Source organism: Leishmania braziliensis, assembly GCF_000002845.2.
Source record: "Leishmania braziliensis MHOM/BR/75/M2904 contig, possible fusion of chromosomes 20 and 34".
In the NCBI taxonomy this organism is placed as follows: Eukaryota; Euglenozoa; class Kinetoplastea; order Trypanosomatida; family Trypanosomatidae; genus Leishmania; species Leishmania braziliensis.
In genome coordinates, this window is record NC_017948.1 from 131,965 (window position 1) to 148,922 (window position 16,958).

The following is a 16,958-nucleotide window of genomic DNA, read 5'->3' on the forward strand; positions in this document are numbered from 1 at the left end:
TGTAGTAACACGGCATACCTCCGTGACAGCCTTCCGCCACGCGGCGCAATGGCATGGGCGAGCGTAAAGCGACTTTAGGGGACGGGTACCATCCACTCCCGCCTCTTTAGTAGTGGATAGGCCTCCCCTCCCCTCCGCTCAAACTGCCCTCGATGACCTTGAATGTGTTTTGAATGGCTCCTTCCCCGCGTGTACCCCTCTCACACCTCCACTCTGCTCCACCTACCGCCATGCACGTGTACACACACATAAGTCATCGTTACGCCTCCCCCCTCCCACTTCAGCAGAAAGCTACAAAGGGAGAGCTGGTTGACGGAGCAGGTTTCGTCTGAAGAGCTCGCATTAGTGGCAAATCACCCACAAGCACACACAAGAACCCTCCGCAGAGCACTCTCTTTTCTTTTAGACCCAGGATGGGCTACACACGGGAGCGCACGAACCGGCACTTCTTTGTGTCCCGTGCCAATGCCTTCTTCTCTCGTCTGCCAATCGCTCGCATTCAGCGCGCGTTGGCGATGGAGGCAATCAAGAAGGGCTACATGAAGCCGTGGAAGTACACCAAAGAGCAGATCGTTGGCTCTCCCGTCACATGCAACTTCGAGTACAACCCACGGCCGGTGCGCCTCATCGGCACAGTAATGGATGCGCACACCGAGGAGACAAGCATCAAGGGTGGGCTGAAGGTATATGCGCGCAACGAGGAGGCGAACATGATGCTGTGGATCCCAGCGGGCAACCCCAAGCTGAAGTATGAGGTGACCTCCGCCAAAGGCAGCTTTGAGCATTACCTGGACGAGCGTAGCAAGTGGGACGAGGCGTGGCTAACGGGTCGCGCTCGCATGAAGTAAGGCTCGTGCTCACAAGACGAAGATAGTGGTGGTGGCAGGTGCGCATCACACGCGCAATCACGAATGAATTGATGACAGCACGCCGTCGTTGCTTTTGTTTGCAGGAATCACACGCCGATTCGATAAGCCAAGCAAAAGGCACACAAACCCCCAATGCGCAAGTCGTGTGCGTGCAGGCAAAAAGAAAGATGGCGAGTGGTAGCGATGCTAGCAACACGCATGCGTGGGCTGCTGTGACAGAGAGAGAGAGTTGTCGCTAGCCACTTCTGCAGACTCTCCTGCGACTTCAAGAGGCACTGGAGAGGGAGGAACGTGAAGGAAAACCGAGAAGAGACGCCCGTATTGACGTTCACCAAGTAGCCGCCACTGAACGGCATCTTGCACTTTGAGTTTTCCTTGACGGTGCCGGCCAGATGTGCCCCTGCGTCTGTGTTTCTTTTCGAGACCCCGTAGTGCATGTGCGTTGCTCTCTGCACTTCGCTGCCAGGCATACACTTTCTCTCGCACCTCCACCCTGTCCATGCGTCTCAGCTCCGCGACTCTATCTATCATACACACACACACCCACACACGCACGCCGAGAAACATATATATTTACACTGACACTCACACACTTTCAGCTTTTTCTCCCACAAGTACGCGTAGAGAGGCCCAAAAAAGAAGAGACAGAAGCGATAGAGAAGGAGCGCGTGGGTCAGGCGTGTGTGGCTCTCCAAAGGGCACGTGTGTGTGTGTGTGTGTGTTGTCCCTCTCTCCCTCTCTCTTTCACCTGGGCGCTTTTCTCTCTGGCGTTGGCCGTCGTTGGTGACTCAGCCTCAATCTCCTCTGCTGAGATCATTATTACCTACGCATTTTTACGCGGCCCACTGTGTGAGAGGGAGGCTGGCACCCACGGAGGGTAGTCGCTGCGCCTGCATCTGCAGCTGACAGCTCATCGCGCAGAAGTCTGTGGATAACAGACGAGGAGAGAGTCATAGGAAAGACGCGCAACATCGGCGTCCATATTCGCCATGCCACCAGCGACCGAAGCTCAGGAGATGGAGATGGAGATGGTACAGGGGATGTACGATACGTACGAGCTCCTCTCCGACGACCCGCCGTCGTACTGCGTCTCTTTAGCTGCCACGGAGGATGAGCCGCCGCAGCTGAAGGTAATCATCACCTACCCCACCGAGGACTACCCGGAATCGGCACCGTGCGCTGTCACGTTAGAGTGCATTGCCAAGACGTGCCGCATTCAAGTGGGCACCATAACGAAGCAAGTCGCCACCACCTGCGAGGAAAACATCGGCCTGCACAGCGTTGTGCTTGTGCTTCAGCAGGTGCAGGAGTTTCTGTCGCGCGCTATCGAAGAAGAAGAGAGGGCAGACCTGCTTCGCCGTGGAGAAATAATCGCAACTGAGGCGGCAAAGCGTGCCGGTGCTGTGGAGGAGGACCCGACCATCCGACTAGGCACAGCAGCCACGCGGGAGCTCTTCGAGGAGTGGATCCTCAAGCACAACGCAGAGAAGGCTAAGGCGCGGGCGGAACGCGAGAAGAAAGAAGTGAAGGTATCTGCCTCGAAGCTGTCGGGCCGACAACTCTGGGATAATAGTCTGAAATCCGCTGATTGGGCGCTGTTTGGGGGTGAAGTCGAAGAGGATGGCGGCGGGGATGTGGACTTTGACTCTATGAAGGATCTGAACGAGGATGAGTTTGATCTTGTGTAAGGAGGGCGTGTGTAGGGAGAGGCACACGAACGCACCAAGAGCAACGTAATTCCCTCAACACACCCACACACACACACGCGCACACACACACACACCGTCAGTGCAATGGGGAGGGGATTGCAGTGAAAGTCAACAAGCTTTATGCTGCTGGGGTCTCTGCATCTACTCGCAAGAGGTCGTTGGGGAGCAGCTACTAGTGTTTAGAAGGCGAGTGGCAACCTCTGATATCGTCGCCCTCCCCTGTCCCTTTCTGCCGCTGTGTGTGTGTGTGTGTGTGTGTGTGTGTGTGTGTGTGTGTTGGGGGGAGGGAGGAGGGGGTGTACATCGAAAGTGCCCGGGTGTGACGAGCGGAAGGACCATTGACATTGTGGGAATGTGGACCCACGTGGACTTCATACCCCCTCCCCCCGAGGCCACACAGAGACGTAAAAGGATTTCACTGCGGCCTTCTCTGTGACTGTGGGTCTCTCTCTCTCTCTTTTTCCCTCTCCCTCCTGACCATCTTTGCGTTTTCGTATGCTTTTCCCTTTACATATTTGTGTCCCTCCTCAGGCTCTACAAGTGCTCTCCTCTCGACGGTTTAATTTGCACTTCTGCGCTGGCAATGGTCCAGGAGGTGCTCCTGGCGATCACAGCATTTGATTCCTGCCTCCCACCGTCCCTTCTCCCCCCCCCCGCCCCCAACAGGACACGACGTGAAACGGGGTAATACGAGCAGCATAGTCCTAGCTCCCACGGTGCGATCCCAATCCTTCGTTCCCCCACCACTCTACCCTACGCGCGCCCACACAGCAGTATTAGCGTAAGCAGCACTTGCTGACATTTTGCCCCTCTTGTTTGTTTCTCTTTTTTGTATATCGCGCCATCTTCACGAATCATGCTCGCGCCGAAAGGAAGTGTGTGGTGCGGTAGCAACCGCGGCAGCCCAAGTATCCGTGTCGGCCCCCATCTACGCAAAACGACGCCCTGGATGCCTTGGCACACCCTACTCTGTCAACGCCGCTGCTTTCAAGTGATCCAGCGCGGCCACGACCTGCCACAGAAGTCGCTCTATGACAAGCTTGGCTTCGCCAAAGACACCGAGGCGCGTGTTGTGCGGCGCAGCACCACTGAGCTACGACAGGCACTGCTGCGACGCGTCGAAGAGCTAAAGGACCCAGTGAATGACCCAGCGGACAAGAAACGAGTGGCAGAGCTGAAGGACGCGTACACCCGCCTGCAGGACGACTGCTTCCGCACTAACTACACAAGTCACTACTACGCCTCCAACGACGCTCGACTACACGTCCTCTGCGACGGCGGTCAGGTGGCCGCCAACTTCAATCCAGAGCACCAACACTTCACTTATGTGGACCATGCCATTGACCGCGAGAGCACTAGCAGCGGTGTTGACTTCTCCTTGGCAAGCGGGACGGCTCCTGGATCAGCTTCGGGCGCTAGGCTGTCCAGCCGCAGCGAGGTACCGACGGCGGAGGCGCTAGGTGATGCCTTCCGAAACGCCACCGGCGTAGGCGAGAACGCCAGTGGCGCCACCTCGTCGAACGCCACCGCTTACAAGGCTGCGGACGCAGCAGGGCCGCTGAACGGCACCGACATCACCCACTTGCTCCGCATCACCCTCGAGCAGAGTCTAGCAGGCTGTGAAGTGGAGATAGTGATCCACAAAAATGTCCGCTGTGCTAAGTGTCGCGGCTCGGGTCGGCAACAGCTGCGGACACCGCGGAAGTGCCCGCAGTGTCTGGGCCGTGGCTCTGTGCACATGCCAAGCGCCACCTATCACATTGAACGCCGGTGCCTCTACTGCGGTGGCGAGGGGACCGTACCGGCCCCGCCGTGCCGCACATGCGATGGCCGCGGCATTCAGCCCCACCAGGCGGTGCGGTTGCCGGTGGGCGTGCCTGCTGGTACCTTGTCCAATTCCCTCTTTCGCCTTCACCACCACGGCCATGACGGGGTGCGTGGCGGCCATGCTGGTGACGTGCTGGTCACTGTGCTAGTGAGCGAGCACCGCTGTTTCTACCGCAACCCTGAGAGGAGCCACGAGCTGCATGCGATGCTGCCACTGCCGCTCTCAGTAGCATTACTCGGCGGCCGTGTCAAAGTACCGACGCTGAATGGATTCGGCATGGTGCACGTGCCGCCGTGCGTGCGAAGCGGTGAGGTTCTCCCGCTGGATGCGTATGGGGTACCGGATGCCACAAGTCGAGCCTCTGTTGCGGCAGCAGCCCCACATGCGATCCTCTACCACGTCCTGGTGATAATTCCAAAGGGGGATGCGCTGTCAGGACAGCAAAAAGCGGCACTACAGCGGTACGAGGCGCACCACAACCATCCGTCCATGACAGGGACAGAGGCAGAGGTCTTGGAGCCGCCTCACACCTTTGGTGGCGAAGTCCCGCAACAACAGACACCAGCGTCATCTGGCAGCACCGTCTCCCGCGCGCAGCTGATGGAAAGCTGCGCTGCCCTCAAATCTTCGTACAAGCACTGGTTTAGTGCAGGCTAACAGCACACATGAGCCGGTGCAGTTTGTCTTTCACCGATCGCCGTGGCGAATGCGGGTAACGTGGATATGTGAGCTCCTCTAGACCTGTGTCTGTGTGTGTGGGTAAAGTGACAAGATCGAAAGTGCAGCAGCGCGATGCACGGGGGGAGAGGGAAGAGGGAGGGGTGCTGTGCGAAGAAGGTAGAACGCGTCGTTAACACAATGAGCAAGTGAAGTGTTCGATTCAGATTCGATTGCTAGGCAAGAGAAGCACGCGCATCGACAAGCACAGACACACACACACACACATCAATCAGCACAGAACGCACAGCCGTTCGGCGAAAGGTGGGGACAACGGAAAGGCAAGAATTGCTCTACTCCCCCCACCACACCACCACCATCACCACTACCCTCTCCCTCTTCCCTTTGCTTTCTCGCTCATCCGTAAAAGAGCGAGTAGCACAAAGAGAACGACACAGAGAAGACACACGGAAACACTTAAAGAATGCAACAAATCGCCTCGGTTTGAAGCAAGCAAACAAGCAAAAAGCGATGCTTCAAGACAGGCCTCTGTCTGCCTCTCTGCCTACCTGCCTGCCTGTGTGTGTGTGTGTGAAAGTGAACCACTTGCGCAGTACCACACCGTCACGCGAAAAATGCGTGCTTTTTTTCCATGTTTTCTAGTCTGTTTTTATCAGCTCTGCTCTCCCTCTCTCATTGCCCTCGTGCTGCTTTGTGTGTGTGTGTGTGTGTGTGTTGTTTTCTCGCTCAGTGAGTCCGCGCTTCCTAGAACCCAAACCGCCGAGCAGCTCTGCCGCAGATCTCCGCTCTTTCGCTCACCCTCGCCTGCCTTCTCAAGCCACCCCCCTCCTCCTCTTCCTCCCACTCCACCGCATCACGGAGAGTCCGTCCTCTCTCTCTCCCCAAAAAATAACCTCAAGCCGAATCGACCCAAAAATACGAAGAAACCCAGAGAAAAAAAACGCCTCAACACACGAAAACGCACAGAGCGGCGTGTCAGTACTGCTGCATTGTGACCCTCATATTTGGCGCTGGAGGCTGCCCTTTTATCCCTCGCTGTTCTCGTGCGTTAGGCAGTAGGCAAAGTCGGTTTGGCTTGCTGCTGTGACACATGGCGGAGCGCAAGACCGCGTCAGGTAGTGCGTACTACCTCCCCTCACCGATGCTTCTGTCGCAGAACCAGAGTGAGGAACGGGCAAAGTTTGTCGTGGTGAGCGGTGGGGTGTGCAGCTCCCTCGGTAAGGGTATCACGACTAGCGCCATCGGTGCCTTGCTGCGCGCTGCTGGCTACCGCGTGTGCAGCATCAAGATCGACCCTTATATCAACATTGACGCAGGACTCATGAGCCCGTACGAACATGGTGAGGTCTACGTGCTCGAAGACGGCGGCGAGGCGGACCTCGACCTCGGCAATTACGAGCGTTGGATGTCGGTCCATCTGACACGCGACCACAATATAACAACCGGTAAGGTATACCAGAAGCTGTTGACGAAGGAACGCGCTGGAGGCTTTTTGGGCAAGACGGTGCAACTCGTCCCGCACTTCACGAACGAGGTTGTGAACCACATCTTTAAGATCTGCCAGACACCCATGAGTGGGTCGAACAAGCGGCCAGAGATTTGCATGATTGAGCTCGGAGGCACGGTGGGCGACATGGAATCGCAACCCTTTGTCGAGGCACTGCGCCGCCTGCGCTATTCAATTCTGCCAGAGGACTTCTGTCTCCTGCACACGACGTACCTGCCGGTGTTTGGCGGAACGCAGAAGACGAAACCGACGCAGCACAGCTGTCGCGCACTGCTCTCCCTGGGGCTGCATCCCGACTTCCTTGTCTGCCGCAGCGAGCAGCCGCTGGCTGCGGATGTGAAGGAGAAGCTATCGAACCAGTGCGGTGTGCAGAGCAAGGATATCATCGGCGCCCCCAACGTTAGTTGTCTCTACGAGATTCCCATCGAGTTCGTTGACCAGGGCCTGATCGATCGTCTCTCGCACAAACTTCGTCTTCGGCCGAGCGTGCCGCCGATGGATGTGCCGACCTATCAGACCTTCAAGAAGTTTGCGAAAATTCTTCAGAACCCAAGTAACCAGAAGGTACGCATCGCTTTTGTTGGCAAGTACGTGACAGGTGGGTCGGACGCGTACTTCTCTGTGCTTCAGTGCTTCGAACACTGCCAGCTTATCCTCGGTATCAATGTCGAGGTCTTCTACCTGGAGAGCGAGGAGCTGGAAGGCGAGAACGCCGAGGAGGCAAAGGCGATGCTGCTCAAGTGCGACGGCATCTTCGTGCCTGGCGGCTTCGGTGTTCGTGGCATCGACGGTAAGGTGAATGCGGTGCGGCTGGCCCGCGAGCACAATATTCCGTACTTCGGCGTCTGCCTCGGCATGCAGGTAGCCCTCATCGAGTTCGCTCGCAACAAGCTTGGCTGGCAAGACGCGAACAGCGAAGAGTTCGACGCTTCCAGCACGCACCAGATGGTTCGCATCATGGACGCAGATCGAGAGCGCATGGGTGCCAACATGCACCTTGGAGCGCGTGAAGTGCACATTGTGGAGTCGAACTCGCACATGAGCGCCATCTACTCTGGTGCCAAGGTTGTACTGGAGCGCCACCGCCACCGCTATGAGGTGAACGCCAAGTACCTTGACGACCTACGCAGAGAAGGCCTCGTCATCTCCGCCGTCTCAGACCCCGACGCTGGCGCGAGTCTGCGCGTCGAAGCCATCGAAAATCCGTCGCTCAAGTTTTTCTTTGCCGTGCAGTTCCACCCGGAGTTTGTCTCCACCCCGCTCGACCCTTCTCCACCCTACCTTGCCTTCTTCGCGGCGGCCGCTGGCAAGGAAGTCAATTGGCCCGCCGAGTGCACCGGGCGCCGCCTGCCCGTCTCTGATCAATCAAGCCAAGTGAGCAGTTAACGTCTTGACAAGAGAACAGAAGGCGACGGGAGGCACTCTTGTTGAGCGTGTTTTGGGGGAGGGGGGGTGTTGTGGCCTCCGCTTTTCGTGTTCTTGAAGGACGACAGAGTGGGGGAAGGGGGGGAGCATGAAGACTCTCGACGCGGGCGGACGACGAGAAGCAAAGGAGGGGTTCGAAGCGCGCTTTGTAAAGGACTGCACGCCTGTGAGCGACCCTCTCTCTCTCGTTGTGTGTCTGTGCGCTCATCGATTCTTCGCAAAATCTGCGCGAGCATTGCATACGCCGGAACATTTGGGCGCACACTCCGGAAGGGGAAAAAAAGGTGGCGTGTGAGAAGGACGCACATGACCTCCCCCTCCCTCCCTTGACTCCCCCACCCTCCTTTTCTCCTCATCGACCCAGGCGTCCTCTCGCTTGTTTTCCTGCCGATTTGTCACGATGGCTGCGCCCTGTCACTCCTTGTCGCGGGCCGGTGTGGTCTTTTTGCGTGCTTTTTCGAGATGTGGTGAGTGTGGGGACTCCTTTGTCCGCTGATTTTCGTCCGCCACGCCTGTTTTTGCAGCCCCTTCGCGCCTCCCCCCACCCACCCACACGTCGGAATGGCGTAGGCGCGCGAAACACGTGACGAGGATGTCCAATGAAAGCAGCTCATGACTCTCTTGCGTCAAGCCCCTCTCTCCCTCTTCCTTAATGCGTAGACGCATGCAACGGAGGAGGGAACCCATACAATGCCGATAGAAGGCGCGCTTCGCTCTTCCTCTTTCCCTCTCATCCTCTTGCAGCTGAGGGTACCTCACCGTCGTACAACGGAAGCACAGAAAAAAGTGGTGAAAGGGGTTGTTAACAGTGTAGGAGAGCTTCTCCCTCCACCGAACTCGAAAGAGAGAGCAAACATACAAGCAGGGAGAACAGAAAGCAAAAATGAGCAAGGCGGGCGCAGATCCTGTGTCAATGGGTTAAGAAGAGAGCGCTGTGAACCACTTTGCGCACCCCCCGCCCCCTCAGCAGATCCGTGAAGGTGCGAGCGGAGTCGGCAACAGTGCAAGCTGCGAAGGAGGGTCTGGGGGAGAGAGAAGCTGAGATCTGAGAGTCGAAGGGCAGGGAATTCTTTTCACGCTACTGTTTTTGTTTTCTGTTCTTCGCTATGCTGTCCTATCATTCTTGCGCCCTCCCCCCTGTTCACCCCTCCACCCACACCAGCCCCCCTCCTCCTCCTCTCTTCTTCCTCTAACTCCAACCTCCTCGTTGCGTGCCTTTGCTTCTTCCCCTTTTACTCTTCTTCACCTCGAGGCTGTGATGCTCTCCCTTTCCTGCTCGGTCCCCTCTTCCGCTTTTAGCTTTGCCCATCTTTTCGCTAGCTCGAGAGCACAGGCCAATGACAAGGAGGTGAGAGCAAAAGAGAACAACGCCATCCCGTGTGACGGTGAGAGACGAAGAACGAAAGAAAGAAACAAAACATAAAAACAGGCGCTATGCACGCAGCGATAACTCGAGCATGGAAAGGGGCAAACTGTGGGGTGCCTCTCGTCGGGCCTCTGTCGTGCACTCATGCAAAGGAGGGCTGTGATGGTCAAGTGATGATGCACTACGCAAACTCTGTGTGTTTGTTGTTAAGCAGTGGCGGGTTGCTAACGGTTTCTCTTATTACCGCTAAGCCCTGATTTCTTCCACATCGATGCGTGTAATTTCTATCAAGGAGAAGGACAACAAGGACTAGACGGGCACAGAGTCAACGGCGGCTCACTCCTGCATGGGTTTGCACGTGGCTAATGCCAATGTTGGTCCGACAACGACGACCTCCATCCCTCCCCTGCGACCAAATGCCTCAGCTCTGGACTTTTTATTCAGCAGGTATGTGTCTGCGTAGGCGAGGGTGTGTATGTGGGGGGGGGGGGGACGGGGAATAAGAATATGCGTGTGCGGCACGTGCCACATTCAGGTGCAGTCCTGCCATCTTCACGCACAATAAAAAAGGGCAACGCAGCAGCGTTGGGGTGATCCTCTCTCCCTCTCTCTCTCTCTCTGTGCCGCACCTTTTTGGCTTTTGTTGTCTTTTGGTTACTTCCATTTTCCGGTAAAGCCGCCCTCACGGGCGTGTCTCAACTTTTTCGCTTTCATTTCTTTATACCCATTCCTTCCATAGCCTCTGACGAGGAACCGAGAAAGGGTCGCAGTATCAGTGAGCCACCAATACAGACACATACACAAGAAGCTCCCCCTGCCTATCCCTTCCAAGCAGCCGCGGCTCACGTTTGCTTCGACGTGTGAGGCGCGTGGGTAGCGCGTGTCCACGCATCGCGTTGTGCTTTGAGTGTCGCTCCCCCGGTTTCACCACCTCATTCGACTGGCGCGGATTCGTCTTGGCTTTGCGCAACTTTGACTGCGTGCGTTCCACTTTGGATTCGTACAATGGATGCGGCGGAGACTGGAGGCACTGCCGTAGTTGAACTGGTAAGTGACCACTACTTCCCCTCTGACACCAATGAGGCGGAGTACCAACAGCAGCAACTCCGCGGTCATGGTAACCGTGATGGCGGCCCGTCGACGCAACTGGGCTTGACCTCCACCAGCGGGCAGGAACTCGAGGGATACATCTATTCCGACGCCGCGGTGTTGGATCTGCAGCCGCACGCGTGGATTTCAGTGCCCAGCGCAGCGGTGCGGCGACGCCGCTGGCGCCTCGTGAACTGCATGTGGGAGCAGAACCCGCCCATCGCCATCACCATCACGGATCTTTCTTTATCGGTGAAGCCAACCCAAGAGTCTCTCTGGGTGGTTCCTCAGGAGGCCAATGCCTCCACCACCGACGCGTTGCAACAGGACTCTTCTTCTCTGCAGGTACCACACGAGAAGGCAAGCGCCAAGGCGGGCGAGTCTTTACGCGATGAGCATGTCGTCACTGATGGCAGCGTAGCGGCTAAAGACTCGCATCCGCTAGTGATGGCGCCAGGCTCAGCGGGCTCTTGGAACATAACGAAATGGCGACTGGCCGATGCACCGTACTTGCAGCGAGGCTTCACAAGCGACGTGTTTCCGTCCGAGTGTCGCCAACTCCTCGAAGACCTCCCCATTGGCACACAGATGGAGGACTGGAGCATGTTTGTTGTGGCGGCCACGCTCAGCTTTTACCAGCGGCAAGCACACGAGTGGGCAACCTCATGGTGGACGTGGTGTGCTGAACTGAGTGGCAGGGGCGGCATCCTACTCCCTGGGTGGCTGACTGCGCCAAGTGCAGGTGCTACCGTGGATGGAAACCTATTAAGCGTGGCCGGGAGCGTCACTACCACAGCCACCGCCGCTGCTTCAGCAGTGCTTGCGCCACTGCTCAGCGTACTGTACGCTCTGAGCTGCCTGCTACGCGCTGGGCATCATGCGCTCGCCCAATTGTTGTCGTATGAGACACTGCTCACTCTTCCAGCGAAAGATTCCATAATGTGGAGCCTTGTCACCAACGATCTGTGGAGGCTGCAGATGGAACTGATGCTCCTCAGCATCGCCTTCATCTTGCTTTTCGTGTGCGCGGTCGTGGTCATGCGCTACCGGAAGTACACCGAGACTTTGGAGTCGTGGGAGGCAGAGATGACGAGACACAATGCGGCAGAGGTGGCGAAGTGGGCAGCGGAAATGGACCTGCGGCAGCGAGTGGTGCGCACCACAACATCCGCTGGCGTCGCCACAGGAGAGCCCTCCACCCACGCCAATGCGAGCGGCGACAGCAGCAGCGGCCTTTTCAAGGCCCCTGCGAGAGCGTCATCGGCGTCCCTGAGTGGCTGCGGCAGCCTTCGAAGGGAGCCGTTGGCAGAGATGCCGCGTGAAGTGTTGGACAGCGTCTCCAAGTGCCAAGATAGTTCTTTGTGGTATGTTGACAGCGAGGGAGCAGCCTCCATTGTTTCCTCCCAGCGCCAGCTGCGCGAGAGCAGCGACAGTGGTACGAGCGACGCATCGATGCCTCAGTTCTCTGGTGAGCTGCTTCAGGACTCTTTCCGAGGTTGTGGCGCTACTGCTGATGGCGGCGTTGACGTAGTCGGAGGCAACGCAACTAAGCCGGTAAGGGTATCTGCTAGCCTTTTCCTTACTGAGCAAGAACCTTCCGTTGCCACTGGTGATGAGTGGGTAGTTGCAGGGGGTAGCCGATAACGTGCGTCGCAACAGCGACAACGGCACCGTTTACGCTTATTGAACCAGATGGTCGTTAGTAATAAGAATGCTGAAGTCTCCGAATGCGTACGACGGGCAGGGCAGCCAAATACTACCATGGATGGGCATCGTGCCACCGCAGGTCCTCAACAATACATCAAGTGAGGCGGCAACGCCGAGGGGGGGTGAAGGCAGCGCCGCGAAACAGAAAGTCCAGTCCAAAGACAGCGGCTCCAGCACCTGTCCTCTCTCCTCCGCCCACGTGTTTGTGGAGCAGGGCGGAGGCACAGGTGGCGACGCTGCTATCGCTACGGGGACGTCTCCGGTATTCACCATGAGTGTACCGCCGGTGTGAACCGAGACGCAGAGCTGCAGCGGGGGGAAGGGGAAAACAGCGCGGAGGAGACGCGGCAATCGTAGCAGCCGGCGTTTCCTTTCAACAGCAAATCACCTTTCACCCGTTCCCGCCCTGCCCAACCGCCGCCTGTGAGGATGAGACACGTAACACCGCCCAGACCTCCTACGAAGGTGTGCTGGCGACTTTAATGTGGAGCGATGCGATGATTCGACTCGGAAGAGATCGAGTCAACCGTCCTTCTCATCCCGGGAGGAGCATCGGGGCACTGCGACACACTAATGATACAGCGTGGATGCAGCGCGGCGCCACACGACTCCGCTTTGCCGCGTGGCTCTTCCCCTGCTGCCACACACACGCTCGCAGTAGGATTTTTTTCGAGCTTGGCTACTACTCACTTCGATGTGCTGACATATATGGGTGGATGTGTTTGTATTTCAACGTGCCCATTCTGCCATACAACCGGAGCCAAGCACTTCACTAGGCCTGTCACAGGTCCATTGCGTGGTGTAAAGCAACTCTTGGGGCGCCTTGCTCCAAAGCGTCAAGCCCACCGCCCAAGCACAGCCCCGGCCCCAAACCCCACCCACCCACCCACCCCTCCCGGCAAGGATGCGTTCGAGTCACGCCGACACTCTGCCCGTCACACGTGGGTGGTGCGAACGCGTGCACTGTCGCAGGTCTCTCCGACGCAGCGCTGTCCAGGGCCCCACCGCCAGCATCAGCGGTGGTACGGCAGTGGCAGGGGTAGGGGGCCTGTGTGGCTTTCTCACCCAGAGAGAGTGAGGGATAGCGGGTCCTGTTGTGCTACGAGCTGAGGTGTCTCCCTCTGCTTCTTCCCTAGTCATGGCTTTCATATGCATGTGTATGTGTACAATCACCTTTTTACCTCTTCTAGAAATGGTGCGTCCTTGTTGTAGTCCTTGTTTTTTTTTTTTGAAAGTTGCCACCTACCGATATCTGCAAGTTTGCGGAGACGGTGGGCGGGTCAGTCGAACAGCTTCAGCGTGCGTGCCTCTCTTTCTCTGTCTGCCTGTTTGCTTGCTTCTTTGTTTGTTTGTTTCTGTTCGGCTGTGTGCCTGTGTGCACTTCTGTGAGCTAAAGGTCCACAGGCGCACGGTTACATCCGCGTGCTTATCGATTCAGTCATGTGTGCTCATTAAGAAATATAGTCGTCGCTCATGTCCACTCTACACACCTGTGCGCTGCTACCCCCTCTCTCAATCACTCACAGCCAATCATGTCCTCTCATAGGAGCCTTGCTGTCGCGCTTGCTCTCCCCATCGACTGTGGGCAGGCGTGTATGGCCATACTTCTATAGATGTATGTGTGTACCCGCGCGCCCTACGGGTCGTCCACCAGCTAGAGAGAAGGCGATCTAGGCAGCAGTTCAGCGCACCTTTGCCCATCTACGTGCTGGTGAACTGTGCTTTTTGCTCCCACCTTTACGTGCCTCCCTTTCGCCCTATGCTGCTCCAAGCCGCTTGCTAAGCGGATAAGAAGGCCGGAAAGAAAAGGCAGCCCTCTTTGCGCTTTTTCCTGTGCTTTTCTACTACGCTCCCTCCTCCCACCCCCACCGCTTCCCTGCCCTTTTCCTCTTCACTCTGTCAGCCGATCGCACACACAGACACGCGTCTATCATTCTCTCGACAGAGTAGTAACGCGGTCGCACGTCTTGACTGACCTTGCTTAGCGGTCTTCTTGCGCTTCTCCTCTTTTTCCTCCCTCCCTCCCTCCCTCTCTCTCTGTCTGTCTGTCTCTTTAGCGCCTGGGCAAAGTGCTCTACCAAAGGCATGGACATGCATGAGGTCCACGTTGCCGCCACCGCTGCGGATACGACGGCAACTGCGCAGCAACCCTCTGCAGAATTGACTGCCACCGCTCCCTTCGCAGAAGATCCGACTGTACACCCGAATCCGCAGTCACCGCCATCCTCGACAGTGTCTGGCACCTTCAGTAAAACTACTAGTGTAGCGGAGGCAAAGCGGGTTACTGCCACGCTGTCAACCGCAGCAGACTCGCTTGAGCCAGTGCTCGTAGGCAAGGTCGTGTCCGCAGAGCTCAGCGAAGCGCGCTCGACACGCCAGGCCTCTGACTTGAACGCCGTACAGAACGACACAGGCGCACCACGCCGAGTCCACAGCGGCGAGCAGAAGGAGTGCTTCCCACCCGCGACATCGGCATCGTTTTCCTCCTCTTCGAGCAGCAACAACGATTCCAGCAATGGGGATGCCAACTTTGACCACATAGAGCTCATCTTCGACTTTGGCCGCTACGTCGGTCAGGTGGATCCACTTACGGGCCTTCGTGATGGTCACGGGTGCCAACACTACAATAGCGGCAACGTCTACACCGGTGAGTGGCGTAACGGTGCCGCTGACGGCTTCGGTGAAAAGTGCTACAAGAACGGCGATGTGTACCGCGGCAACTGGCGCCAGGGGAAGCGCTCCGGCCGCGGGGCCTATCTCTTTGCACAGGGAGACTTCTACGACGGCATGTACCTGGAGGATAACCCGGAGGGCTATGGCATCTACACCACCCTCAAAGGTGACCGCTACGCAGGGCGGTGGAAGGCGGGGCACAAGCACGGCAAGGGCCGAGAGACGCTCGTAAATGGGCAGGTGTTCGTCGGCAACTGGCGTAACGGCAAGAAGCAGGGTCGTGGAAAGTTGTACCTCCCTGGCACTGAGCGGTACATCTACGGAATTTGGAACAACGACAAGTTTTTCCGCGAGCTCACAGCCACCGAAATGGGCGTGGAGGGCGAGGAAGACATCGTCGACGAGTTCGGTGTCCCGCGCGACTCGTTCGCGCCACCGGTGGCGCCGCCATGGAAGAAGCCGCCGCCCTCAGGTGGCGGCATAACGGATCACATCCTCATGGGGGTGACGGCGCTAGAGGACCGCATGGAGTCGCTCGGCAGGGCGTTGGAGAGGGTGATAAATGATGATGACGGGGACAAGAACATGCAGGCACCACCCACCGTGGCCGCTGGGACTGCCGATTCAACGGCAGGTAGTGTAGCCTCCTCAGAGGAGTGCACTGGACTGCCGCTGGATGGCTTCATCGTTAACAACCCCCACAAGGGGGACGAGGAATAGAAAGAGGAAGAGGGCTAGGTGGTGATGAAGAAGACTGAATGACGTCATTCCGGACCATTCCTCCCCGCCGCTACTACTACCATACCACCAGCAGTGATGCTCTCCACACCACGCGATAACTCCCAAACGTGCCGAGCGAGAGTGAGGTGCAGCCGTCGGGGAGGGGGATCGGAAAGTCGCGGTAGTGCTCATTGTGAAGTGAAATTGATGTGGATGCCTGTGCCATGACGGCTGGCTGATACCCCATGTGTTGATCCCTCTCTCGCTCGCTTTCTCTTGACCTTGCGCATGGGGGAATGCAGCTGCGTGAGTGGGGTGTGTCTGTGTGTTTGCACGTAGACATGTTCACTGAGCTTCCCAGCGCAGATGTTGAAGTACACGAACGCAGCGGGAATGTGACACACACACACGCACACACACAGCAAGCTCGATATGCGTCTCTTTCTTTTCGGTGACTTTGCTCAATTGAAGTCACTGTGTGGTGCTGGGCATGACTGGGTCTCCGCCGCACACCTTCCACCACCATATCTAGCACCACCGTCTTTTACCGCATCACAGCGTCGTAGTCTTCCTCCTAGCCACCTTTCCCCACCTACCCGCTAATCACTTTCACTTCATTCGCACGCTTTTGTGTTTGTCGCCGTTTCTGCTGGCTCTCCCCCGTTACTCAGTCTCACTCGCTTGTGTGTGTGTGTGCCGTATGCGTTCTTGTCTCCCGATCGTACTCTTTCCACAACGTTAACTCGACACTTTACCCCGAAACATCTCCCGAGTTGCGAGAATGCGCGCACTGGACGCACGCGCTGTCAGAGATAGCCGGTACAGTGTAGCGCATCCAAGCAGGACGCGAGGAGACCCACACCAGTCAACCCCAGTGTGTGTGTGGGTGTGCGAAAGATGCGGCATCCCCTCCATCCGACCGGGTGGGCTGGGGAGGCGCGGATCCTGGAAGCATGGCGAGGGCACCCCGAATCGCACCATCGACCCTGCAGACTCCCATGTGGAGAGCCCCCACGCCACATTACGGGATGCCGCGGCTTGAAGCGACAGAGGGGGGAGTGTGGCGCACAAGCAGAGCGCCGGGTCCCGGAGAGGGCCCTGGCCTCCACCGTCGAGCAGCACGCGGGTCGCGGCTGGCGTGGGTTGAGGCGTGTGGCCCACCCTGGCCCGTCTGGCGCCGCGCGTGTCCGAGGAAGGCGAGGACGTGTCGCCAGCCCCATGGCCCCATTCCACGGCTGACGGCTCGTCCTGGACGCCGAGGCTTTAGCCGTGGTGCACCACGGAGGTATGGGTGAGCTGTGGTCGTGCAGGCGTGTGTTTGCTGACTTTGTGCGTGGTAGAACGGACACTCATCACAGAGAGCACGAGGGTCAAGTTGCTTCCCTGT

At 57.6% G+C, this 16,958-nt stretch overlaps 6 protein-coding genes across 6 annotated transcripts; all 6 read left to right on the forward strand.

Moving 5' to 3' along the window:
* Positions 1 to 413: 413 nt before the first annotated feature.
* Positions 414 to 848, forward strand: LBRM_20_4770 (conserved hypothetical protein; the record flags this gene model as incomplete). Its single annotated transcript, XM_003722979.1, has 1 exon — positions 414 to 848. One exon carries the CDS (start codon positions 414 to 416, stop codon positions 846 to 848), a length of 435 nt encoding a protein of 144 aa, XP_003723027.1.
* Positions 849 to 1,858: 1,010 nt separating this feature from the next.
* Positions 1,859 to 2,557, forward strand: LBRM_20_4780 (conserved hypothetical protein; the record flags this gene model as incomplete). Its single annotated transcript, XM_003722980.1, has 1 exon — positions 1,859 to 2,557. One exon carries the CDS (start codon positions 1,859 to 1,861, stop codon positions 2,555 to 2,557), a length of 699 nt encoding a protein of 232 aa, XP_003723028.1.
* Positions 2,558 to 3,527: 970 nt separating this feature from the next.
* LBRM_20_4790 (chaperone protein DNAJ-like protein) lies at positions 3,528 to 5,063 on the forward strand (the record flags this gene model as incomplete). The annotated part of the gene is made up of 1 exon (XM_003722981.1): positions 3,528 to 5,063. The coding sequence occupies one exon, from the start codon at positions 3,528 to 3,530 to the stop codon at positions 5,061 to 5,063; it is 1,536 nt and encodes a 511-aa protein (XP_003723029.1).
* Positions 5,064 to 6,174: 1,111 nt separating this feature from the next.
* Positions 6,175 to 7,977, forward strand: LBRM_20_4800 (putative cytidine triphosphate synthase; the record flags this gene model as incomplete). Its single annotated transcript, XM_003722982.1, has 1 exon — positions 6,175 to 7,977. One exon carries the CDS (start codon positions 6,175 to 6,177, stop codon positions 7,975 to 7,977), a length of 1,803 nt encoding a protein of 600 aa, XP_003723030.1.
* Positions 7,978 to 10,387: 2,410 nt separating this feature from the next.
* LBRM_20_4810 (hypothetical protein, unknown function) lies at positions 10,388 to 12,115 on the forward strand (the record flags this gene model as incomplete). The annotated part of the gene is made up of 1 exon (XM_003722983.1): positions 10,388 to 12,115. The coding sequence occupies one exon, from the start codon at positions 10,388 to 10,390 to the stop codon at positions 12,113 to 12,115; it is 1,728 nt and encodes a 575-aa protein (XP_003723031.1).
* Positions 12,116 to 14,263: 2,148 nt separating this feature from the next.
* On the forward strand, positions 14,264 to 15,571 carry LBRM_20_4820 (hypothetical protein; the record flags this gene model as incomplete). The annotated part of the gene is made up of 1 exon (XM_003722984.1): positions 14,264 to 15,571. The coding sequence occupies one exon, from the start codon at positions 14,264 to 14,266 to the stop codon at positions 15,569 to 15,571; it is 1,308 nt and encodes a 435-aa protein (XP_003723032.1).
* Between the last annotated feature and the right edge of the window lie 1,387 nt (positions 15,572 to 16,958).